This window comes from Triturus cristatus, chromosome 6, assembly GCF_964204655.1.
Source record: "Triturus cristatus chromosome 6, aTriCri1.1, whole genome shotgun sequence".
Lineage (NCBI taxonomy): Eukaryota > Metazoa > Chordata > Amphibia > Caudata > Salamandridae > Triturus > Triturus cristatus.
The window spans coordinates 175,840,819-175,867,665 of NC_140589.1; the positions used below are offsets into that span (position 1 = coordinate 175,840,819).

Genomic DNA, 26,847 nt, shown 5'->3' on the forward strand with positions numbered 1-26,847 from the left:
ACATTAGCATTGTTACATACTACTGGGACATCCAGTTGCGACATAGAGTGATGGGGTCAGACAGTGTCTACACATGCCTCCCTCCCGCGTGCCAATAGTCAGACCGAATACCCAGCTCCTCCACATATCGACACAGATCAAATCCCTTCATCTTCGGTCTTACCCATCTGGAACATTTCCCTCCTCATCTACTTCCCTCCGCGCTTGAGCCCACTGTACAAATGGTTCCCAAATGCAAAAATTGGGCTTGTGCACAGAGGGCGTATAGTCGCATATCCAGTGTCCCCAGCCCTCCCTGTTTTAAAGGCAAGGTCAGCAGATCCCAGGATGCCCGTGCCTGGCCGCCAGCCCAGACCAGCTTAAGCAGGTGTGAGCGCAGCATCGCAATACACTGGGATGTCAAAGGAATTGGGATATTCGCAAACAAATATAAAAATTTAGGCAATACGACCATTTTAACCAGTGCGATCCTGCCCGTTAGGGACAGAGGCAGTCTCACCCATATCTTCACCTTCTCCTCTAGCCATGCAACAGCTCTGCCATAGTACAAATTCCAAATCTCCTGAGGGTCACGGCTTAGCCAGATACCTAGATATTTAACAGCTTCCGCCTCCCACCTTAGGGGGTAGTCTGAAGTGACCCTCGGGGTGCCGTCCGTCAGTGGAAAAACCACCGACTTAGACCAGTTCACCGAGATCCCAGCCAAACCTTCAAATCGGATAAATTCACGCAGTATTTTGTACAGGTTCTCCTCCGGGTTTATAAGATAAAGTGTCACAGCATCTGCAGATAGCGATATCAAAAAACATCTGGAGCTGAACCCTATGCCCGCGCTGTATGGTGTTGTCTGATGCGGGCCGCCAGAGGCTCCATCGCTATTGCGAATAGCAGCGGGGATAGCGGGCACCCCTGACGCGTACCGCGCGAAATGGGGAACGAGTCAGATACCATTCCATTTACCCTGACACTTGGCATAGTATATAACAACCGAATCTTTTTAATGAGTAACGGGCTAAAACCTATTCGACTCAGTATTGCGAATAGATATGGCCATTCAAGAGTGTCGAAGGCTTTGGTGGCATCCGGGTGCAAGTAATGTAGGGTAGAAAAAATCATACGTATGTTGTGGGATGTAGAACGCCCCGGAATGAATCCCAACTGATCTGGTAAGGCTATTAAAGGCAGCATAGGCTGAACCCTGTTGGCAATCAATTTGGCGAGAATTTTCACATCCACACTGATCAGAGAAAGAGGTCTGTAGGAGTCCATCTCCTCCGCCGGTTTGTCAGGTTTTAGCAGTGTAATAATCAATGCTTCACGCATTGTGGCAGGCAGTATCCCCACCTCCAAAGCCTCCTCGTAAACTGCTAACAGTCGGGGAGCCAGTCCCACAGCATATGCCTTATAAAAAGCAGTAGTCAGGCCATCTGGGCCAGGGGCCTTATCCAAAGGTAGGCTTTTGATTACTTGGGCCACATCCTCCGCGGTAATCGGTAGGTCCATATAGTCCCTATGGGTGTTATTAAACCAGACCAACGCTATGGATTCCAAGAAAGGTTCCAACCCTACCGGACCTGCTTCCTGAGTGGCGGTGTACAGGCCGGAGTAAAAGCCCGAAAAGGCATTCAGGATAGCACCCTGTCCCCTAATCGTGGCGCCCGACTTCGTGTGCAGCTCGTGAATGTATGTCGTCGATCTAGACGGTCTTATCATATTTGCCAGTGTGCGGCCTGGTCTATCCCCCTCTCCATACCTCCTGGCCTCAGCATATTTGCCCAAAAATTTTACCTCGCGATTTGCCTCCTCAGCGTATTCCAGTAACTTAGCCTTCAAGAGACCTATGGCATCTTGGGCGCCCGTCTCATAAAAAGTTTTTACAAGATCTTTTATGCTAGCTTCCAGGGATGCAAGCGTGCCTCGTATTGCCTTCAGCACCCCAGCCTAGCAGGCTATGCATTGGCCCCTAATAACAACTTTAAATGCTTCCCAGAGGGAGGATTCGGTAGTCACCGATCCGGTGTTTAGCGCAAAATACTCAGTTATATCCCCCCTAATCTCTTCCTTGAAGGCCTCATCAAGCAGGGCATGCGGTGGGAGTCGCCATGAGAAGCTTCGATGGGGCAAACCAGGCACTGACAGCCTCAGCAGACACGGCGCATGGTCAGACAGAGAGCGGGGCAGATGCTCAACTTCCGTTGTCCACAGAGCAACATCTCGGGATAGTAACCCATAGTCGAAGCGGGACCATGCATAGCGGTGATCAGAGATACAGGTGCCCTCCCTCAACCCTCCATGCCTTTCCCGCTACACATCATCAACTAACCCCTCATCTGCCACAATTGCCCTTAAAGCGGCGCCAGCCATTGGGTGTAGGCTACGGGCAATACCCTGTCTGTCAAGTGCGTCATCCAGGACAGCATTGAAGTCACCACCCCAGAGAATGGTATTGCACCCGGTTGTCCCCACCAACGGCCAGATCTTATGAAAGAACTCTGGGGAGTCCACATTCGGGCCGTAGACAGCCACGATGGTCACTTGCAACCCACATAAGAGCCCCTGAACAAGTATATACCTCTGCTCCGGGTCACTTTGTGCCTTCCCTTCCTTCCAGTCTAATCCTCGCTTAATCAATACAGCCACCCCTCGGGCATAGTTGGAATACGCTGCAGAATATACATGTCCCCATCTGGCGTGGCGAAGCCTCGGCGACGGTGAGGTGTTCAGATGGGTTTCTTGAAGTAGGCAAATATCAATGTTGTGGCGGGCTAAAAAAGCATGTACCAATCTAGCTTTTCTACAATCATTCAGGCCCCGGACATTCCACGTTAAACAGTTCAGTACAGTAGGGGATTTGTGTGTGTCCCCTATAGCGAAACGATAAGACCCACAGCACCCACATCCCCCACATAGGACAGCAACCACATATCGGATGACGTTGATACAGGCATTAAGGAACCAAATGAAGCCCCAACTACCCACCCACCTCCCACTCCAACCCCCCAATCAGGTTGTGGATTACCCATCCCAAAATAGAAAGCATACAACAAGTCAAGGAACCTTCCCATGGGGGCGTGACTGTGCCAGCGTCTCCCCCGTGTGGAACAGGGTGGCCGGAAGATCTGCAGACGTCGAGGTCCGCCCAAGGCCACACCAGCGGAAACAGGCCAGGACTTTTTAGAAGGAGGAGCAGACACTCGCAACAACAAGGCACAGGTTCACCAGGTTGCATAACCACTGAGACAATATACATCAATACGATACCCTTGTTAGTCATTGTCACTCAAATGGCCCGCTGTCGCCTCCGCACCCTCAGTTTGCTTCCCATGCCTCCTGCCACCTACGTGTTTGGCAAATTTCAGCGCTGATTTAGCATCTGTGAAAAAATGTGTGGTGCCCTCAAAGGACACCCTAAGTTTCGCTGCGTAGGGCAAAGAGTAGGAGACCTGCGCCTGCAGAAGGAGTCTCTTAGCCGGGAGTAACTCCCTCCTCGTCGCTTGGACAGCTGGGGTAAAATCCGGAAAGAACGAAATGGCGTTTCCCTGATGCGTGATCTTGCCTTTCTCTCTGGCGAGCCTAAGGATAATGTCTCTATCTTGGTAGTTCAGAAGCTTTGCAATGATAGGCCTAGGCGGTGCTCCAACTGGCGGTCTCTGACCCAGCGACCTGTGCGCCCTTTCTACCACAAAGACTGTAGAGAGATGCGGGTCAAAGAGTTCATGAAGTAAGTCCGCAATATAGGTCTGCATTTTAGACATAGCTGTAGTTTCTGGAATCCCCGTAACGCGGAGGTTGTTGCGTCGCGACCTGGCTTCCAAATCGTCGTTCTTCGCTCTGATGACTCTCAGTAGTTTATCCATATGCGATAGTTGCTCCTTAGTTTCAACTTGAAACTCATGGAGGTCAGTTGTACGATTGTCGAGCGTGTCTAGGCGCAATTCATGTGTGGCAACCTGCGGTTTAACAGAGTCAAGTTGCGATGTGAGGGTGTCCAATTTAGTGTCAAAATTGCGGAGACTAGACCTCATCTCCAGCATGAGGGACCTCAAATCCTCCCCGTGGTGCTCTGCGACGGGTTCGCGCCGGCCCTCCGCCTGCGTCTCAGCCTCGGACTCTGCCTGCCTCGTCGCCCTTTTATGGTCGAAGGTGAGTTTCGGCTGTTTCGCATTGTGTTTCCCCATGTCGGCGGGCACGCTGCGACACCTGCGAGCTGCAGGATAAAGGAATACCGCTGTCTCACGAATGGATCTCTACCTCCTATATTTTGCGCAGTACAGGCAAGGTGTCCTTCAAGCGGCACGATGGGACAGGGCCACAACCTTTCTTCCACCCTCAAAAGTGTGTCGTTCGCCGCGCCGCGAGCCGATCAGGCCTATCGACCGCCTCTGCAGCCCCGAGCACGGGATAACCGGGCGCTGCCCACAAGACAGGCAGGCCCAATTCCACGGCAGCTATGGGCGTCAGCGATCTCCTCCCGGCTCTGCCTGCAATGGTCAGGATCCAGGCTGACCCTAACGCCTGCTTAGTGATAGTGCCGAATGCGGCCCAGCGCCAGGCGACCGCAAAAGTCTTGAGTAGCCGCTACTCAGCGGGTAGGTACAACCGTGCCGGCCAATACACCCAAGTCAGTCTGATGCGTGCCTATGACACCAAGGGGGGGAGCAGCCGCACAGCATCACAGCAAATCACCTTCACAACTCGCAGGGGGTACCTTCGTCCTGCATCCAGCACCCACGATCCTCACAGCAGGTACAGCGCTACAGCCCGGTGTCTCACCTCCTTTGCTTCTCCAAACAGCATGCTCACGCTGATAGCAGCTCCTGCACCGAAGAAAATGGCGGCCGCCAAATGCGCCCTCACCGGCACCGCAGATCGGCAGTTCCAGTACCGCCACCGGAGCAGCAGCACACACCGGTGCAGCAGCGCCCGCTCCTCAAGGTCGGCGCCCGCCTCTCCCCCGCACCGCACCAAGAGATTCTCTATGCGACCGGGCAGGATGTCACACTTTCCGTGGCCGCGCCCAGGTCCGAGCAGCCTCCTAGGCGTACCCGCTGGATCCACAGGTGATCAAGCAGAGCAGCGACAGCGATGCCGGAGTCGGCGTCCGGGTTCCGCAGGGCCGCTCAGCCAGGCCTTCCCCCAGTAATAGGTGCAGAGTCACCACGCCGGCTTTAGGGCCTTCAGCGGCACGGGTGCCCCGGGCTCGATTTTGGCGGCACCTCCCAAGCACCAGAGAGGCGTCCGGTCCCTCCGCAGCCAATACTTCGGCAGGTGATGTCTCACATCTCTGTCACCACGCACCTTCAGTTTTTTCCCTGCCCATGCCACACAGCCTGCGCCAGCCCCGCAGCAGGTCCGGGCGGGTCCAGTCAATCCGAAAGTGCAGGATCATTCAAGGATAACATTCCGGCCGGCGGAGCTCGCTCAAGAAGCAGCCATTTCGCAGCACAGCAGGCCACGCCCCCCGCACTGGTGCTAAAATTAGCTACCTCTCACCCAGCTAAAGCAAAATCGAGGAGAAATAAAAGTATTTCTCCTCGTTTTGCCTTTCTAACACCAGCTATTGCATGTCGTTCATTTTTTTCCCTGCCTCAGATTTACACCTCCTTGTAAATCTGAGGCAGCGTCAAAAAGCAATTGGTGTCGTTTGGAACGCCAACAGCAACACTCATTGCACGCCCCTTTCATACAGATATCTGCATGAAAGATTTCCATATTTATAATGCAGCGTTAAGCCACAAAAAGTGGCTTAACGCCACTTGGTAAATATGGAGCAGGGCATTGTGCCACCGGAACGTCGTTTAAAGTGAAGTTCCTTTAACGCAATGCCCTTGTAAATATGCCCCATGGTGAGAAGTTTCGGACATTCCTCAAAAACTTCTGAAAGGTCTGATTTAACACCACACATCCAGTGAATGCTATACTTGCATAATAGATTCCCATGGAGATATGTGATATTTTCACCTCTCCCTGTTGATTAACCCCAGTATTGCGACATTACTTTATTGAGCTTTGGCCTGCTCAGGTGGGCGGACATTGTTTGTTCACCATAGGCATGTGTGATTTTTTTACAGTGCTCCAGTGGAATGTAAGCAGAAAAGAGACAGCTCAAAAGAAAAGTAGCATTGGGGTGCCATCACCTATGTAGGGGTCATCTTTGGCCCAAACCTTATCAGTTGTTGGTGTTCCTAATGATCCTCTCGCATGTATAAAGTTATGAGGGCAACCTGCTTGTATCCTCTTGTAATATCACCAAAAGTAAAAGACAGATGTACTACCGTTTTTGCATGTCCAAACTGGTTTGCGAACCTGTTTGCGCATGCAATGACAGCACAGGCCATGTACAAAGCCTATTTAGCAACTCACAATTTATTTGTGACTCGCTAAATAGGTTTTGCGACTCGCTATTAGGAATGGGTGTTCCCTTCCTAATAGCGAGTGCAACCCATGTATGAATGAATGAATACTTTCTTGTATAGCGCATGGCTACCCTAGAGCATCCCAGCGCTGTAAGACCTAAAGGACATTAGAGGACATTATTAAACAAAAATGTCTTTAGTTGCTTCCTGAAAGCGATATGATTTGATTCATGCCTGATGTTGTCAGGGAGTTTATTCCATCCTTTAGCCGCTTTGACAGAGAGTAGGCGGCCGCCCACCCGGGCCAACTTCACCCTGGGAACTACAAGCAGATTTCGTTGGTTGGATCTAAGAGATCTAACCGATTGATGGCGACGAAACAGGGGATCCAAAATGGAAGGGCCCATATTGTGGATGGACTTATGTGCCAGACACTTAGGTGCCGATTACGATCCTGTAAAAAATTTCCCCGTACGACTCGTATCCGGTCTTTTTACCGTACGAATCGTACAAGTGCCGTACAAACTGCCAAGTACGATTCGCATGGGAAAAAGTCCATACGAATCGCATTGGGAATAATTCCCCACACGTCCTCGGGTCGGAAAAAGTGTCCGACACGTCCCCGGACGATTTACCGTACAAATGTGAAAAGTGAAGTCCGACCGCGCAAGTACGATCCATCCCGTACGTCCGATGTTACAACCGTATGGAAAAAACACCGTCCGCACCGAACTCCCATAGCAACCATGGAGACATGTGCCCACATACGCAACGAACACCCCCCCAGCCCCCGTGAGTACGCGCCGTACCCCCCCCAACCCCCGTGAGTACGCGCCGTACCCTCCCCAGCCCCCGTGAGTACGCGCTGGGGGTACGCACCGTACATACACAGGTGGGGGTACGACTCGTACGTACACAGGTGTACATACACGGGTGGGGGTACGACTCGTACGTACACGGGTGGGGGTTCGACTTGTACGTACACGGGTGGGGGTTCGACTCGTACGGACACGGGTGTACATACACGGGGGTTCGGCACGTACGTACACGGGTGTGCATACACGGGGGTACGGCGCGTACTCACGGGGGCTGGGGGGGTACGGCGTGTACTCACGGGAGCTGGGGGGGGTACGGCGCGTACCGGGCCCCCTAATCTGGTCGTTTCGCGGCGTACTTTGCTTTTCCGGCACTTTTTGGGTGCCGTAAAAATATTGCCGTCCGGACTGCTGTCGGTTCGATTCGTACTTCCTGGGTCGTGAAACGCTGCCTGAAAGCGTCCCGACGTCACGTCGGAGCATTCCCGGATCACATTCGTATGTATATTTTCGTCGGTCGGTGTTTTGTACGACTCGTACGGAAATGGTGTTTCCGTGCGAATCGTACTTGCATGTTTGTGAAGTTTTACAACCGGGTACGAGTCGGACGGAGAAAAGCCTCCGTCCGACGGTTCGTACCCGGTTTCTCCAGGATCCTAATCGGCACCATAGTCTTAAACACAATCCTTTCCTGAATTGGTAGCCAATGGAGCAAACAAATTGAGGCCTTTGCTGAACATCGTTTGGGAACTTTCATAAGCAAGCGAGCTGCGCAGTTCTGCACAGCTTGCAGAGTTTTTATTGTAGCTGCTAGGGTCCCCAAATAGATAGCATTAGCATAATCCAGTCGCGAAAGAATCAGCGACTGGACCAATACACTTCTAGCTTCAAAAGGAAGAAGGTCTAGGACTTTTTTAAGAACTCTCATCAACCCATAGCAGGTCGCGGTCACCTTATTAGCCTGATGTTGGAAGTTCAGGGCGGAGTCCAACCAGACCCCCAAGCTTTTTATTTTGGTCTTAGGCTTCAGAGGGGGTCCCAGACAGTGCGGCCACCAGGGGTCCAAGTTAATTGGGGCTTTATAGCCCAACAGCATAATGTCCGTTTTGGCTCCATTTAACTTTAAACAAGACGAGGTCGTCCATTCAAGGACTTTGGTGAGACACGGGGTCAGGTTGTTGACCCCCTGATGTAAAGCATCGTCCCTCACCAAAGAAACAACCAGCTGCGTGTCATCGGCGTAGGTGATAAGCTGAATTCCCCAAGGAAGCACCACCTCAGCCAGAGGTCTCATATAAATGTTAAACAGCGTGGGGCTTAGTGATGATCCCTGGGGAACGCCGTGACTCAGTTGCAGCTGGCTCGATGACACCTCATCCTCAAAAACGGAGAAGTATCTATCCGATAAAAAGGAATGAAGCCATTTAAGAACTAATCCGGAGACCCCTGCAAGACGAAGCCGATGCAACAAGAGAGAGTGTTTTGTGTTTTGAATGTTTTGCGTCCACAATTGCGGGCGCAAAACACATACAAATTACCACCCTCTTCAAGAGGGTGGTAATGCACTCACAAAAGTGAAGGGGTCCTCAGGAGACCCGTTCCCCTTTGCAAATGAAGGGGAAAATATATTTTAAGAAAGGGCAGTGGTCCCAGTGAGCACTCACTACCTGCTCTCAAAAAATGAAACAAAAACGTTTCATTTTTTAAATTTTTTAAATGCATCCCGTTTTCCTTTAAGGAAAACGGGCTGCATAAAAAAACAAAAAAAAACAGCTTTATTTAAAAGCAGTCCCAGACATTGTGTTCTGCTGATTCAGAGCAAAAGGAAGAGAACTCTACCCTATTTATCAAAAAGGTACACAGTATCAATAAATATTTTTAGATGCAAGCTAGAGACACACAAAAGGAAAAAGAACACACAAGTGCATACATATATAGGTACACAACCACTTCAATTGGAATTTTATACAAATATTTATTTCATTAATTAAGATAAACGATATATATAAATATAATACATTAAAGGCTTCTTTGTGAGACAAAATTCAAAAAACACAGGTTCCCACTTGAGAAAAAGGAAAAGTCTAGTCATATACACATTCATTCACAACCAATCACACACATTCATCAAAATATATACAGCTGTGCTGTTTATGCTGGAGCTGAATAAGTGGTACACGCAAAGAACCCAACCCTCAAAAAAGTCTTCACAGAAATACTCAAGAACACAAATGAGTATAAAGGTCTAGGTGGAATAAGGATTTCAGAGGAAGACAGTATATCTAGATGTTAAGTCCAGTATGGAGGGTCAAGAGGGAGGGGCCCTTGTGTAAAACGCCGACGCGCGTTTCGGTGAAACAACTCCGAAGAACGGAGAACCACCTTCTTCAGGGCGAAAACAGAACCACACAAATCAAAATAGGGACCTGAAACAAAAACAGAGGAGAATGACGTATATACATAAAAAGAAACTGAAACAGACCAATGAGAACAGATTCATATGTGTTATTTTCACAAAAAGTATCTCAGCTGCATCAAAAGAACTAATATATACAATAATATAATTAAAATCAGGAGGTTAAACGTGCGCACTGAAAAATTAGAACAAAGAGGGATGAAAAAGATAAAGAGTCAAAAGGAAAAAAGAAGAAGAATGTAGATGCAGGTAAAACAAAGACGAATCTTCGAATAACCAATATGCAAACGAACATCATTTAGAACAGAAAATTACCTGTGTCGATAGGAGAGACATATATCAGCGAGATAACTTCTAGGAGGTTTCAATGCGACTAAGCGATGGCATACTAAACCAACAGAAAAATAATGAATGTAGACTGAGGATATATATACAGATAAACCGACATAAATATAATTACAACTCCAAAGGTATTTACCTAGATAGAATACAAATCCAGGGGAAACTCAAAAGTAATTGCACCGCGAGAAACCCACACGCCAAAAATTCAATCTAGACGGATAAGAAGCAGCGAAGGCACCTCATTTCCAGTAGATTCGCCGCTGATGCAGAAAAAAACAAGACAAAAACAGAAAAAATGAGATAATAGACAAAAATCGTTTAGGCCAAAGGGAAAATCCAGGTCTAGAGTATCAGACAAGATCTGCAAGGGAGAAACGAGTTAAACACGGTAAAGATTGTCAGAACTCACCTAGTTTCAAAATTGTGTTCTGCTGAGCCCAGTTGGCCACCATACCTGGGAGGGCCTGCCATTCCCAATGAGGTCGCAAATTGCGAGAGGCTCATTAATATTCATGAGTCTCTAAATGTGTGACCTCTTTGGGAATCGCAAACAGTGTGATATACACTGTTGTACATCCAAAATACTGCCTCGCAACTTGCGAGTCGCAAAAAACTCGCAATGTGCGAGTCGCAGAAAACTCGCAATTTGCGAGGCGCAATTTTGCGCGTCGTACATCTAGCCCAAGATGATTTTTCTATTTTTTTGTTGTTCCTCACCTGTTTAGTAATGAAACAGCACTTTCAGAGCAAGGAGAAGGGATTTATTTTCCGGGGCATGATGTATGCAAATGAGATCCACCTGTCTGTGCCATCTACTAGGAATAATGAACTACCTCACCCGAAGGATTAAGCTAGCAGGGACGAAGATAAGGGTCCCTGGAAGAGTAGCACCAGCATGACAACTGCCTTAAGAAAGGCTACCGATTCTACTTCTAGACTCACCAACCAGTTGGGAGACCAGCCTATATTCCCACTTTTCCTGGCAACCATTAGCAGCATGGCCAATGGTGAGGCCGTACTCTAATATGTTAGAGAGACCTACTGCAATCACAACGAATAAAGAGACTTGGAGATCTGGAGCTAACCAAGAAATTAATTGAAATAGATTGCCAAATATAAACAATCTAGAGAACTACACAAATGCAGTCATTTTGATCTGTCTATCTCACAGATTCAACTTTTATTCAAAGATAGTTCAATTCAAAATTAGTTTGACACGCAGGTCAGTAGAAGAGTCCTACTGCCGAAACATGTTTTGTCGTGATGATTACTTTTTCAAGGCTGTTAATTTAAAATACACTACATTACATATTTGTAAAAACTGCTATTTTATTTTTATATACATGTGTGTTATTCAAAAAGTGTAGTCCCAATCTTATCCTAAAAAGTGTGCAAAGACAGTCAAGTTCTAAATAAATGTTAATATTTTATGCAATTGATATCAATAACCATGCATGGTGCTGTCATTAAACAATTAAGAAAAAGAAATGGAAAGAAAAGAAAAGAAAAAATATATAACTGTATCAAGTGATATCACCCAAGAGTCAGGCCATAGGAATAAAGTGAAGACAAAATATTGCCGTTTCAAAACCGAAAAGTAAAGAGTATCTCATATCATTAACACCATATAGTGAAACATGGTGTGGAGAATGGCTTAAGGTATAAAATTACCTCATAAATCTTTAGAAGCGATGAAGAAGTAGGCCACATATGTAAGATGTCAGAGAATCTGGAGAAGTCCTTGGAGCCCCAAAGACTGATATATTTCGAGAAAGGTCTGACGTTTTTAACAGACCTATAATTTACAACTATGAAAAAGGAGGATATAAGAAAATATCAGGAATGGATAATACGTCACACTGAAGCAAAGAAAAATTAGATGTGTCATAACGCGTATATTTTTTATAAGAAGCGAATGACCACTGTAGAGTATACTCTCAGAATGAGATTCTAAAAAATAATGTTGAAATTTGAGCGTATCCAATAAAATATATTGAACCTACCCCTTTGCACAATTATTGGGAACTCAAATGCTAGGTAAGTATTGCGGCCCATTCTATTTAGATATACAAACTTATACCGTCTATGTGCCCCATACATTTAAATGGGGAAAGCAGGAAAACACGGGCTACGATCGGCCCGGTTTAAAGGCGGTAAACATACAAAGCTATCATCAACATAAAAAGTTACAAAAGACAGAAATGTAATCGTGAAAGGCATAAACGGTAGGATTACTACCAGTTAGAGGCAGAAAAAAGTGGGAAAGATCACTCACCCATAACTGCTCACAAAGTATCTCAGTGTGTGCGCGTCTTGCGTGGCGCATTTCTGACTCGTATTTTAAAATTACCAGGAAATCACGTGGAGAATATAACATAGAAACAGGAAGCAAGCAAGGAGGCCCGTACTTAGAACCAGTGCTCCATTTTAGGGCAGTACAAGAAGAAATGTAAAAACTTGCAATAATTTAAGGTTGCGTGTCTGTAGTACATAAATATACCCTTCATGCAAGCTATTCAGTACACTCGAGCATTGTGAAATAAAATTTACATCAACATCAGATGACAACTGTGCATTTAAGTTTAGAGATGACGTGCAAGCTGAATATCTCCAAACACGATACATAATACTATCATTAAAAAAATGTGCACGTTCATCTCAAAAGAGAGATACAGGAGTATGAATAATACCAGTAAAACAAAAAGGGACAGTACAGGGCATAGTGTAAAAACTAGAAACAATTTAAGGTTGCGTGTCTATAATATATAAGTACTCCTTTTTGTGCAAGATATTATGTATAATATGTGAAGTAAAAATTGCAGCATCATCAGATGCGAACTGGGTATTTGAGTTAGAGATGACTTACAATCTAATTGTCTCTAAACACCAATACATAATACTGTCATAAGAACTTATTTTACATTTATGACAGAGGAAGAGATATAAGAGTGTGAATAGTACCAGTGAGTAAGAAAAAGATAAGAAAGACAGAAAGAGCATAGAGCCCCGAGAAGTAAACACACTTTTGCCCATAGATAGTAGTACAAACAGAAAGACCATAGAGCCCGAAAAATATACACAATGCTGCCCATTAGGTTGACATTTGCAAATGATAGCAAACATAAGGAGATGATGGATGGAGCGCTGAAACTTTTCAGACACAGATCTGGGTTGAATCCATCATCGTACATTAGCTCACTTCGCCACCCCAGTTCAGACACAGCTATCGGCAAATCAGTCTTGACCCTCCTCCTCATGGGAACAGTCCAGCCCAAACTGCCAAGCCACAGTTATGTTGATCTAAATGATCACTTTCGTCCTTGATAACAATATATTCTTACACAATGGTACTTGGTTTCTGCAACACCACAAGTTTTGCTATTGGATCAAAGCTTTCTCCCTCGTTCGACAATCTTTTCATGGGTTGGCTAGAACAAAACATATATCTGGTCATCCTGCCGGACACATTAATCAATCATGTGGTATATTGGGGTCGTTATATAGACGATGTTCTGATGATTTGGATTGGTGATGAAATACTCATACAGGAATTTTGGGATTTTCTGAATTCCAATCATTGCAATGTTGTGTTTACACACAAGTATGACAAAAACGAGATTTTGTTTCTATATCTAAAACTGTACGTGAAAAATGGTTTGATCATGTCTGCTCTAGACAGGAAACCAACAGCCTGTAATTGAATACTCCATGCACACACAGCACATCCCAAGTCTCAGATTCAATCTATCCCCTTTGGTGAACTTACACGGCTAAGACGTAACTGCAGTGGGAAAAAAGTGTATGAAGTAGAGATGACTAATGCAATTATGAGATTTAATGACAGAGGCAATAGCTCGGAGATGACCAAAAGGGCTAAAAGTAGGATAATGAATCTGGATAGTAGGTAGTTGTTAATAAACAAAGAAGAAAACTAACAGAAAGAAACAGGTAGTCTCAGTAATTACCCCGTACAACTCCATGAGACATGTGCTGCTCAAAATTCTTATCAAACATTGGCATATTTTGAAAGTAGACCCTAATGTCAACAAGGTTATTTCCAAAAAACCTAGCTTCATTTACAAAATGGGGGAGACCATAGGTAACATACTATGTCCCAGTTTCCCTAGCCCTAAAAATGAACAAGAAGGTCTTATGTGGCTACGCACCCCACCAATAGGTTTTTTCAAATGTGGACATTTCAATGTCTGCCCATACACAGTAGACAAGATCAAATATTCAAATATAATACCACTGCAGTACAAAATAGAAACATTCATGAATTGTACTTCCAGGTTTGTGGTATATTGCATTATATGTGTGTGTAATAGTATAGATATTGGAAGTACTATTAGACCATTAAAAGAAAGTATTCAAAGAGCATATTCCTGCCATCAGAAATGGCAACAGTAATTATCCAATGGCTGTCCACGTTAAGACGCACCATGGGACAGCAGACATGCCCCGGATCAGATTTCATGGAGTGGGGGTGGCCAAGGACCACCCGAGAGGTGTTGATAGGACACACATATTACGTAAACTTGAAGCGGCATGGATCACCAAATTGAGGTCAGTTGATCATGGCCTCAATATGGATGGGGGACTGTTTGTATTCTTAAAAGATTACATTTGCCAAAACTGTGTCTTTGATAGAAATGTAGATTACAAAGCAATATGCCAAACTGACTAGTCTAATAACCATAGCCCATATGCCCTATACGTTTTATTCATGAAATGCATCTGTAATGAAAAATGTGTGTGTAGTAGTAATGTAACTTTAACTGTAACAGATATTCATTCATTCCTAAATCTGCTATATGACTTACTGTAAGAGGCATTGGTCTTCTCTTGTATTGTACTCTAGGAGAAAAGTTTAAGTACTAATAATGTTATGTACTGTGCTACAATGGAGACCCAATTATGGTTATCATTTGCAAATGTCACTGTAATGGGCATAATTGTGTATATTTTTCTGGCTCTATGGGCCACATGCATCAAAATTAGGAATGGCGATTCCTAAATTGCGATTTTTAAGAAATAGCAATTTAGGAATCGCAATTCCTTATGCATGTTCCTACACATTCCTTATTTGCGACTCGCAAATAATATTGCTTAGCGGTCCATAGGAATCAATGGGAATTGCAGGCACATTTTGCGAGTACCAAATAGGTACTCGCAAATTGCACATGCAATTTCAAGGGTGCAATGGCACCAAAAGGACACCCTGATGCACCCCTGAAATTGTAATTTAAAAACATGTTGCACACACACATGCCCCGAGGGCATGTATGTGTGCAACATAGACCTTTGAAAAATGCACTTTTGTGCATTTTCAAAGTTCTTGCAAATTACCATCAACTTTGAGTTGATGGTAATTTGCGTTTCTTAAATGGGAAATCATAATTTTTTTGTTGCATTGCATTTAGCGAACCGCAATTTGTGATTCCATAAATGCAATTGCAATTTAAGTAATCGCAAATTTAGCGATTACCTAAATAGCGATTTTTGCATTTGGGATGATGCATCCCTAATGCAAAAATTGCGGTCGCAAAGGGGCAGATTCGCTTTGCGACCGCAATTTCCAATGATGCATGTGCCCCTATGCTCTTTCTGTTTGTACTACTATCTATGGGCAGAATTGTGTTTACTTCTCAGGGCTCTATGCTCTTTCTGTCCGCGTTATCTTTTTCTTACTCACTGGTACTATTCACACTCTGATATCTCTTCCTCTGTGATGAATGTGAAATTATTTTTTATGACAGTATTACGTAATGGCGTTTAGAGACTATTAGTTTGTAAATCATCTCTAACTCAAATATCCAGTTTGCATCTAATGCAATTTTTACTTCACAAAGCTTGAGTATACAAAATATCTTGCACAAAAAGGAGTATTTATATATTATAGAAACGCAATCTTAATTTTTTGTGAATTTTTATACTATGTCCTGTACTGCCCCTTTTTTTTTGCTGGTATTATTTATACTCCTGTATCTCTCTTTTGAGATGAACTTGCAACAATTTTTGATGATAGTGTTACGTATCGTGTTTAGAGATATTCAGCTTGCACATCATCTCTAAACTCCGTGAACTGTATAGCTTGCATAAAAAGTACATTTGTGTACTACAGACACGCAACCTTAAATTGATGCGAGTTTTCACATTTCTTCTTGAACTGCTCCAAAATGGTCCACCGGTTCTAAGTACGAGCCTCCTAGCTTGCTTCCCGTTTCTATATTTATATTCTCCACGTAATTTCCTGGGAATTTTTTAAAATGCGTATTGAGTGGTCATTTACTTCTTATAAAAAATATACGAGGTTCAACACATCTAATTTTTCTCTGCTTAAGTATGAATTATTATCAATTCCTGATATTTTCTTGTATCCTCCTTTTTCATAGTTGTAAATTATAGGTCTCAGTGGCTGCTCGCTGATGGAGTGCTATGGGACGGTGGGGCGGGGTGGGAGAGGGGCAGGGTGGGGGGGTAGTAAACTCCGGCATACTTAGGTACGGAGTTAATCAAATAAATAAATAAATTCAACTATTTACATTGCGCACGCTCCAGTGCCAACTCGGCGAGGCAGTGCGCAATGTAAATTGTTGTATTTATTTATTTATTTACCTAACTCCGTACCTCCGTATGCTGAAGTTTACTACCCCCCACCCTGCCCCTTCCCAGCCCCGCCTCGCCGCCCCATAGCACTCCCTCGGCGAGCCGCCACTGATAGCTCTGTTAAAAACTTCCGACCTTTATTGAATTATATCAGTCCTTGGGGCTCCAAGGACTTCTCCGTATTCTCTGACAATTTGCATATGTGGCTTACTTCTTCATCGCTTCTAAAAAGATCTATGAGGTAATTTTATGGCTTAAGTTTAAGCCTTTCTCTACATCATGTTTCACTATATGGTGTTGATGATATGAGATACTCTTTCCTGTTTGGTTGTGAAACAGCAATATTTTGATATCACTTGGTGCTGGTATCTATTTTTTCTTTTCTTTTCTTTCCTTTTCTTTTTCTTAAATGTTTGATGACAGCGCTATACATGGTTATTGATATAATTTGCGTAAAATATTAACATTTATTTAGCACTTGCCTCTCCTTGCACACTTTTCAGAGATTGGGTCTATACTTTTTGAATAACATACATGTATGTAAAATAGCAGTTTTTACGAATATGTAATGTTGTGTATATTAAATTAACAGCCTTGAAAAAGTCGTTATCACGACAAAATATGTGTCGGCAGTACTACTCTTCTACTGACCTGCGTGTCAACTGAATTTTGGATTGGACTATCTGTGAATACAAGTTGGATCTGTGAGAAAGACAGATCAAAATGATTGCATTTGTGTAGTGCTCTGGATTGTTTGGATGTTTCTGTATATGGAATCCCTGTTTTCTTATATATCTATATACACTATTGAGGTACTTTTGTATTATACGTACCTACCATTGACTGTAGGCAGATGTGCAAGCAGTCTGCTATTACCACTGCCATCTTTTTCTTTTTCAGATTGCCAAATATGGCTGTAAATTTCCTTTGTGGGTGACAACACCAATACTGTGTGAGCGGAAATTTCAATAAAGCGGTTACATATTTGGAAAAGTCACAGGATAAAGCCTGTACCAAAAGTAACGATCTTTTCAGAAATTCTCTGAAATTTCATTACTTTATATAAAGACCCTACTGAGGTGCATGCTTTATTCACAAAGCCACTTATAAATGTAGATTCAACATACACAGGCAAATAGCTTGGTTTACACGTGGAAATAAATATTTGTATAGGCACATTCATTATATCTGAAATATTTTGGCGTATCTACACCTATTTATTTTGAGAATTTGCATATAGTGGCAGGAAGTTAATGGCCCCAATAGCGAAGTCCTGTCAAGACATACCACACAATTTTTCCTCGTACTATAATGGCTCCGTTTTTCTAATTAATGTCTATGCCTAAATTCTAATGCAGATTTCTGAGGATTATATTGTGGACGTCACAGTCATCATTGGAAACCAGTCTTTACGCCTCTTAAATGCTTTCAAGTACGACCCATCTTTAAACCCAGTCGTGGTATTCCTGAGCAGAAATACCAGCAGCATAGCAGGTACAGGGGCATTTCCAGCCATTGTGTGAAACTGTTTTCATAAATTACATTTGTGCTGAATTATTTTGCCAAAAGTGACATCAGGGTATTCTACAAAAAGGGTGAGCAAGATCTATCGAAGTGAACAAGTGCAAAGAGTGAAACTGTAGCAATTTAGGATTTACATTGGATAAGTGCAAAGAAAAGAACACAACTGTAACTGTGTAAATGAAAATAAACAATGTTGTATTAGAACAAATGATCAATTGGTAGGACATATGATAATAGAGAGTAAAAGACCTTATTGTACCAAAAGAGTCGGTTGTATAAATTGAGATATTATATGGTGCAAGGACTGAGAAAAGTAACGAGTTGGTATTCAGAGATGAGGAAACAAGGGTAAGTGGGAACGTAGAAGACAGAGGGTGGGCAGAAGGAGGTCATAATACTACTTGGGGCAGAGAGAAAAAGTGAATGAGACGAATACATGCCATAAAGATAGAAGTCATTTCAAGTTTGTTTCGAAAGTACTGGGTGATGAAGATAGTCAAACTTCCAAGGGCATGTGTTTCTGGTTGATAGGGGTACAATCTGCCTTTTAGTGAAGGAGGAGAGTTCCAGAATAAGGATTCGAAGCTGCTCAGAGGTCTGCGTCACTCTGCGGGCATCTTGTACTTGTGGCTAGACTGGATGAAGCCTTTGAGTGAAATAAGGTGGATCTTTGAAAGCCCTGGCACAAGGGTGAAGCCATATTCTAGTCTAGAGCCAATGCTTGGGTTTAGGACAGCAAATCAGTGACAGGAAGGAAGTGTTTAATACAATTAGGGAATTTTAATTGGTAGGGAAAGATGTTGCCTGTTGTAGCCAATATCGGCCTGCAGGAGTAGTTTATCATCCAGTATACAGGACAATAATCTGATGTTGTTGACCGTAAAAGATGTAGTGATGAGCTTAGAAAATTAACAGCCTAATAGAGAAAGCGAGGCTGGCGGTAGCAGGCCTTCCTGCTGCGCTGCCATACGGCAAAAGAAAAAGGCAGAAATGCGCTATCTATCAGATACTGCTCATTCCTGCCCATTTTCCCTGCACCGGCGCACAGTGGGCTGCCGTGCGCCAAGGCAGGCACCTTTGCATCATGGTGAAAGGGTGCCTGCTTTGCGGGCATGATTGTTTCTGGAAACCTTCATGCACAAAAACAAACACAAGAGGCTTTTTCCTCTTTCTATGCATACTGCAGAATGCAGCACACATACAAAAAGGAAAAACTAGGCGAAATAAAGATTTCTCCTTGTTGTGCCTCCCTTAGGCCTCCCCTGGGGAGGCATATGTTTTTGGCCCTGCCTCAGACTTATGATTTCTCATAAATCTGGGGCAGTGTCAAAAAGCAATGGATGTTGCTGGTAATGCCCCCAGCAACACCCATGGCACCCCCCTTTAACGCAGAAAACTGTGTTAAAGGGAACAATATTTACCAGGCAGAATTAAGCAAAAATAAAGTGGCTTAGTGCTGCCTCGTGAATATGGAGCAGGCTCCTGCGCCACAGGATTTTAATATGGTAATCTGAGGTTGTCTTGAGAAAATCAAGACTCTAACAGTCACATAGCTGAGGGATTCAGATTTAGGATACCTTTTCAAGTATGGCAGAATGCCCTCAGTGGTATTGGTTTTAGTCAGTTCTGGCGTCTGATTTGTTTCAAATAGAGGCCGGCTAATCTAAGAACTTAAGATGAGCCTTGAGGGACTCCATGAGCAAGTGTGGTGAGGGAGGAGAATGAGGCCCTTAGTGACTGTCTGTGTGTTAAAGGCAGTGGATCAGTCTACCGTGTTTAGAAGGCTGGAGTCACCACGGCCGTGGATGAGCAAAGCATCGCTGAGAATTATTAACATGGAGATTTCAGAGCTATGATCCCATCTGAAACCAGATGTTTTGAAGATCAATATCTTTTTTGAGAAGTTTTTATTGTGCATATTTCATATTTCATAAGAAAATGAACACGTCAAACAATTAGGTTATAGCTCTTAGTTGGCAGATTGTTTCAACAATTTTTGAGGCTAAAGCTATTTAGAGTTTTTAATGTTTTTCCCAATACATGAGAGAATATGTATGATATTTTAGTGATTGTGATAATGTTGGTGTGCCAGATGTCACCCTTAGGGCCATACTCAGGTGCCATTTAAAAGTCAGTCGCCCAAATGATGTTCACGAGGGTAGAAACAGACGAGGATGGAAACCTATCTCTTGCCTGTTTGAGGTCTTTCTCTGCACTTGAACATCTCCGTCTGCGATAAGCACACTAGACATTACCCTTGGTTGTGAGCTTCATCATTTTTAAACCTGTTATTCTTCTGGACATACATTTGCCTCATTCTCCAGAGGTAATTTGTTTAGTAATTTCACTTGTCTATTATAGGGCAATTATTTCCTGCAGTTATGTTTTTGGGTCAAGTTGAAACTTAGCCCAACGGAGTTTACGAGCAGATGGCCTTTTCTTCTCTAATGGAAAGTATTTTCCTGCTGAGGGTCAGTCATCACCATGTAACATAATCCATTTCACTATCATCCTTTCCTAAATTGGTGCATGTACCTTACTAGGATTGACAATTGAAAATCAGACAGCAGCACCAATAGTAAAAAAAAGTAGAAAAGCTTAATAACTCTGAGAATAGTGCAGCTGCTACTGTGATTTGCATCGTTCTTTTAGACTCAAAGTAAAGTGCTGTGAGATTCCAGATGTGGAGATCCGAGTTGAGTATAAGAATACGAAGACAAAATTGGGCAAAGAGTAGTAACCAGGAGTCAAAAATGAGTCACAGGCTTCCTGATTAGACCTCAGCAGACGTATTCGGAAGAAATGCCCCACATTTCCTGCTAATGAAGTTTGGTTAATTTTAGCAAAGCTGTAATGAGTTTAGACAATGGTAAATGTACAAGCTTTCATGGGAGACTTTGAAAGGCCACAATCTATGAGATTGACAGCAAATGCTGGGGGAGATGTTATAGGGGGAAAGAAGAGTTTTGCTTATTTCATTTGAGTTTTCCCTTCATTAGCTTCCATTCACTGTTATGCTTTTTCTGTTTTTTCATAGGTGGTGAAATACTGGTTATTGGATTGTTACGCTTTGATAGCCATGAAGATCAGGATATCAAAGTCACAATTGAAAGTACTATGGCCGACATCAAAAGGCAGACATCAAACAGCATAGAGGCCATTCTACCTCCAATGCCAATAGGGCTCTACAACATTTCCATCACAATCAGTGGAGTTCAAGTCAATTCTACTGAGTAAGAAAAACTCTCTTCTCTTCTTCTGGTTCATGTATAGGATTTGACATAAAGAAATGTACTTTGGTGTTAGAATCTTTAAAAATGTTGTCAACAGAAATTATGCTAATTAGGTTTTTGACATATCACTTGCTATCTCGCAGTCCTTGTTTTGTAGCTGTGTGATTAACGGGTGTGAATATTACCTAATTCAATGGTACTTTTGTTTTTTTTTAGAATTATTTGGCCCTTATATACATAATGGTACAAATGCAGAGCATGCTATTATAAGGAGAAGGAAGTAGCAACTATTATTTGTATTTTGAATCTCTATATACCCCTGTATGTGGTCTTATGGCTTCCTCAGTGTGTCCATGCCTACAGTGTAGCAGAAGTCCAGTCGTCTAGGTGTCATGACCCCTATGTGGTATTCCTCACTCACACAGGGTTGAACAAGAGATAGTTTCTCCTTCGAAGGATACGTTACCGTAATCTGTGACCGCATGGTGTGCATGGAGTGTAATGAGAGCACATGGTGTACCTGACTCCAAGGTGGCGGAATTCACTCGCAATATAGTTGGAGAGTATCTGTTTGGCCTGATGTACCCCCAGTGGGGGGAATCAGTGCAGTCTTGCCACACGCTCTGGCAGTAGTTGCAATCAACCCATAACAATGACCTGGAAAGGTGTACGAGTGAAACCTGGGAACTGAGAGTGCCTGACCCTGCCTGATCCTACCTGACTTGAATATGGCGGCGTAAGAACCACAACACCACGATACGAAGGCAGCGTATGCAGCATATACAGGAGTACCACTGGGCTACCGCAACATGGTCTGAGACCTAAATGGATGCTTTATAGCTCTACAACAAGCACTATAAACAGAGCTACTCGTAGCACTTACATCAGGGCCTAGATCTGAGCCTCATACCCATCAATGGAAGACAGACCTGAAGTAATCCACAGAACATAAAATAAAATAACATATAGTTTCCCTAGAAGTCTCACGACACAAGCACCCAGAACTTCCTCAGAAGTAACACTCTGACCACAAAATTAGAGTACAGACTAGAGATATAGGTGCCGATTACGATCCGGTAAAAACCGGGTACGAACCGTCGGTCGGAGCGTATTCTCCGTCCGACTCGTACTCGGTTGTAAAACATTACAAACATGGAATAACGATTCGCACGGAAACACCATTTCCGTACGAATCGTAAAAAACACCGACCGACGAAAATATGCATACGAATGTGATCCGGGAATGCTGCGACGTGACGTCGGGACGCTTCCAGGCAGCGTTTCACGACCCAGGAAGTACGATTCGAACCGACAGCAGTCCGGACGGCAATATTTTTACGGCACCCAAAAAGTGCCGGAAAAGCGAAGTACGGCACGAAACGACCAGAGTAGGTGGCCCGGTAAGCGCCGTACCCCCCCCCAGCCCCCGCATGTACGCGCCGTACCCCGCCCAGCCCCTGCATGTATGCGCCGTACCCCCGTGTATGTACACCCGAGTACGTTCGAGTCGTACCCCCACCCGTGTATGTACGGTGCGTACTCCCAGCGCTACGCGCTGGGGGTACGCACCGTACATACACGGGTGGGGGTACGACTCGAACGTACTCGGGTGTACATACACGGGGGGGTTCGACACGTACAGTTCGACACGTACTCGGGTGTACATACACGGGGGGTTCGACACGTACTCGGGTGTACATACACGGGGGGGTTCGACACGTACTCGGGTGTACATACACGGGGGGGTTCGACACGTACAGTTCGACACGTACTCGGGTGTACATACACGGGGGGGTTCGACGCGTACTCGGGTGTACATACACGTGGGGGTTCGACACGTACAGTTCGACAGGTACTCGGGTGTACATACACGGGGGGGTTCGACACGTACTCGGGTGTACATACACGGGGGGGTTCGACACGTACAGTTCGACGCGTACTCGGGTGTACATACACGGGGGGTTCGACGCGTACTCGGGTGTACATACACGGGGGGGTTCGATGCGTACATGCGGGGGCTGGGGGGGGTACGGCGCGTACATGCGGGGGCTGGGGGGGGTACGGCGCGTACATGCGGGGGCTGGGGGGGTACGGCGCGTACATGCGGGGGCTGAGGGGGGTACGGCGCGTACATGCGGGGGCTGGGGGGGTACGGCGCGTACATGCGGGGGCTGGGGGGGTACGGCGCATACATGCGGGGGCTGGGGGGGGGGTACGGCACGTACCGGGCACCTGTTTGGACGTCTCCATGGTTGTTATAGGAGTTCGGTGCGGACGGTCTTTTAACCATACGGTTGTACATTCGGACGCCCGGGACGGATCGTGATTCCCCGGTCGGACTTCGCTTTTCACGTTTGTACGGTAAATCGTCCGAGGACGTGTCGGACACTTTTTCCGACCCGAGGACGTGTGGGGAATTATTCCCAATGCGACTCGTATGGGCTTTTTACCATGCGAATCGTGATTGCCAGTTTGTACGGCACTTGTACGATTCGTACTGTAAAAAGACCGGATACGAGTCGTACGGGAATTTTTTTTACCGGATCGTAATTGGCACCATAATAAAAATCAAGGGGTCATTCGCCAATACCTATGTGATCTTTCTACGTTAGTCACTCCAAGCTATATGCAAAGAAATCGCACAGGAAGACACATATACACAAATATGTCTGAAAAAGAAAATAAGGCAAGCCTCAAGTAAGTGAAAGCTGACCCACCAAATCCAGACTTTCCCATCAAAAATAAACAAGAAATCAATACCACAATGGAAGCAATCCTAAAGAAACTGGTGGAGGTCCACAATTTGGTGAAGTGCACCAAAGAGAACATGGACATTATGCAAAACGAAATATCTGCGATTCGTAAAGACATGAAAGAAACTAACACCAGAATTTGGGAAGCAGAAAACAGTAAGTTGAAGATGAAGTGTTAGAGATGACTAAGAGATTAGCTAAACTAGACACCACCACACAAGTGTTCTCCAGACAGATATCAGAATTGGGGGACAGGAATAGAAGAGGTAACCTTCACATTTTTTGGCTACTGGAGGAATGTGAGGACGAAGCAGGATCATGTGTGTCCATTCTGGAAAAATGTCTCCCACAAGTTACCAAGCTGGCCTTTGGAAAGCCTCTGGAATTCGACAGAACTCACAGAGTGCAGACTTGGAAGCCATTGAACCAATCCCACCCAAGACCCATTGTATGCAAACCGCTGAGATTTTAACATGTCGAGCTTATCTGGGCCTTTATGAGGAAAAACCAACACATTCTTTGGAGCAATAATAAAATCGTCATAGCAGAACACTACTCTAAGGCTACCGTTGATACAAGGAAAGGTTTTCTTGCACTCTGACCTAGATTGAGAGCTTTTGGCTACCAATTCTCCTTCGCAGGACTGGCAAAGTACAGAGTAGTCGTTCAAGGCACCCCTCAATCAGTCGTTTGTTAAGCGTGACTACTCTCCCGTTAGGGTCTCAAGGTGCTGGAGGGGGGATTAGCAGGCTCCAGTCCATCAAGGGGGGGGGTCTGTCACCTCTTCTCAGACTACGATGCCCTCAAGAAATTCTTGGATGCCGCATAAGATTACACAATGGATACCTCCACACAGAAAAACCCTACCATGAAACCTAAACTGTATGAAGCAACCTGAGCACAGTCATCTTCGCTAATCAGCAACTATCTGACATCATAAGGTGCCTCAATTCGCTAAAATACAAGGAAACTATGTGTCAAAAGTACCTCACTCCCTGGATCAAGGATGTCTATTTCTGCCCTGCACAACTTGAAGGCTGCCACTTATGTCCAGAATTGGTTATGCATCGCACAAGCTCAAGGCCATTTGCAAACCAGCTTCAGAGGATATATGGCTGTATGCCCATCATTTAAAGTAACCAATATCCAGCTAGTCAGTTTAATAACCCTGTTTTTAATAACACTTTTTTAATAGCAGTCTATTAAGTGCTATTACGTTTAGTTCCGCTAGACTGGAAACATTTCCCACACATAAAAGCGTCCCGGAGAGGGAAGCAACTTCTCGCTGTCGCTACGCCTAATGTTTCTATTGGGGGAGGGTGGGGCGTTAGAGGGAAGGAAGGGATTGGGGGGCTTCTACTGTCTACACGATGATATCCCACACCATGTCCCAACTTCCACACAGTTCCTTGTGAATCAATGATCTAAGATTTCATCTAGCAACAACATGACCTTTCCAGCTCAGCAAAATGTTAAAATAATATCGCTGAATGTTAAAGGCCTCAATCACCAGGTCGAAAGGAAGATGATTTTTGATTACATACATAAACAGAAAGCAGACATTATTCTGCTACAAGAAGCTAAGCTAGACGCCAACCTTGCTAGCTTTCTTAAAGGGCACCAGTTCACAGAAGTAGCATATTCGGTGTTAGCGGGCAAGAAAAATAGAGTTGTAACGCTCATTTCTAGGAAAGCTAGGACAGACCTAATCTCACACACTGCCGACAAACAAGGTAGATGGGTCATAACAAAACTAACTAAAAACAACTCTGATCTTTATAAAATCAATATTTCTGCTCCCACTAGTGACGCTCCTGAGTTTTAGGAAGAAATCGGGGAGCAAATAAGTCAAATCCCTGATACAGCCACACTCATAATGACGGGAGACTTTAACCTCCTGCTAGACCCTGACTAAGCTAGGAACTCGAATTGCCACTACAGACCAAACATCTCACACAAAATACTTAAAAAACGCAAATTTAACATGATAGACACGTGGATACTACAGAACCCAGATTAAAGAGATTACACATTCCACTCTTACCCTCATAACTCATACTCCCACATACTCTCTTAATCTCAAGGAACTCAGTTGGCAGAATAAATCAAACAACCATAGAGCCGAGAGTCATATCAGACCACTCCTGCATAACCCTAACTATTGCAGATACAACACCGCTTCTGAAAGAACCCCTGTGGAGATTTAATGATGATATTTTAAACACAACACAAAATAAAAAGGGATATGATTTCCTAGAAAACAAAGAAAATGAAACCTTGCATCACACCAGATGGGAGGCATTAAAAACTACAATCAGAGGGAGTAGAATTAAAATCAAATCAAATATGAATAAAGAGGTCAATGAGAAGTTACACTCCCTTGTGAAGGAAATTTCGGAGCTAGAGAAGATACACATAACTAAAAAGGACCCACAGACGCTAAACAAGGTATTAAATAAGGAATGTGAATACAACAAGATTATTAGCACCAGAGCAGGGGTCTGGGTTACAGACAAAAAAGCCTGCTCCTTTGCAAAGCCAATAAAGCCGGGAAATCCCTAACCTCATTCCTAAAATTCAAAATGCAGAAAAAAGTCATGAATGCTATCAAAGATGACATAGACACTATCCATACAAACCCATTCAAAATAGCGGACAGATTCCAAACATTCTATCAAAAATTGTACGATACAAATCCCAAATTGAATCGAATAAAGAGTAAGCATTTCCTAGACAAAAGTTCTCTCAAAACATTGACTGACCAAGAGAGGAGCTCCATAAACGGCCCTATTACCCTTC

The 26,847-nt window shown here is 44.4% G+C and overlaps 1 protein-coding gene across 1 annotated transcript in view; it reads left to right on the forward strand.

Annotated features, from left to right (window-relative positions):
• Positions 1-26,847, forward strand: part of PKHD1 (PKHD1 ciliary IPT domain containing fibrocystin/polyductin) — a 1,788,124-nt gene that overhangs the window by 686,803 nt on the left and 1,074,474 nt on the right. The window contains exons 28-29 of the mRNA XM_085609531.1: positions 17,897-18,032; positions 21,100-21,295. Of these exons, the coding sequence (XP_085465657.1) occupies positions 17,897-18,032; positions 21,100-21,295 (332 nt within the window). The remainder of the gene's footprint in view (positions 1-17,896; positions 18,033-21,099; positions 21,296-26,847) is intronic.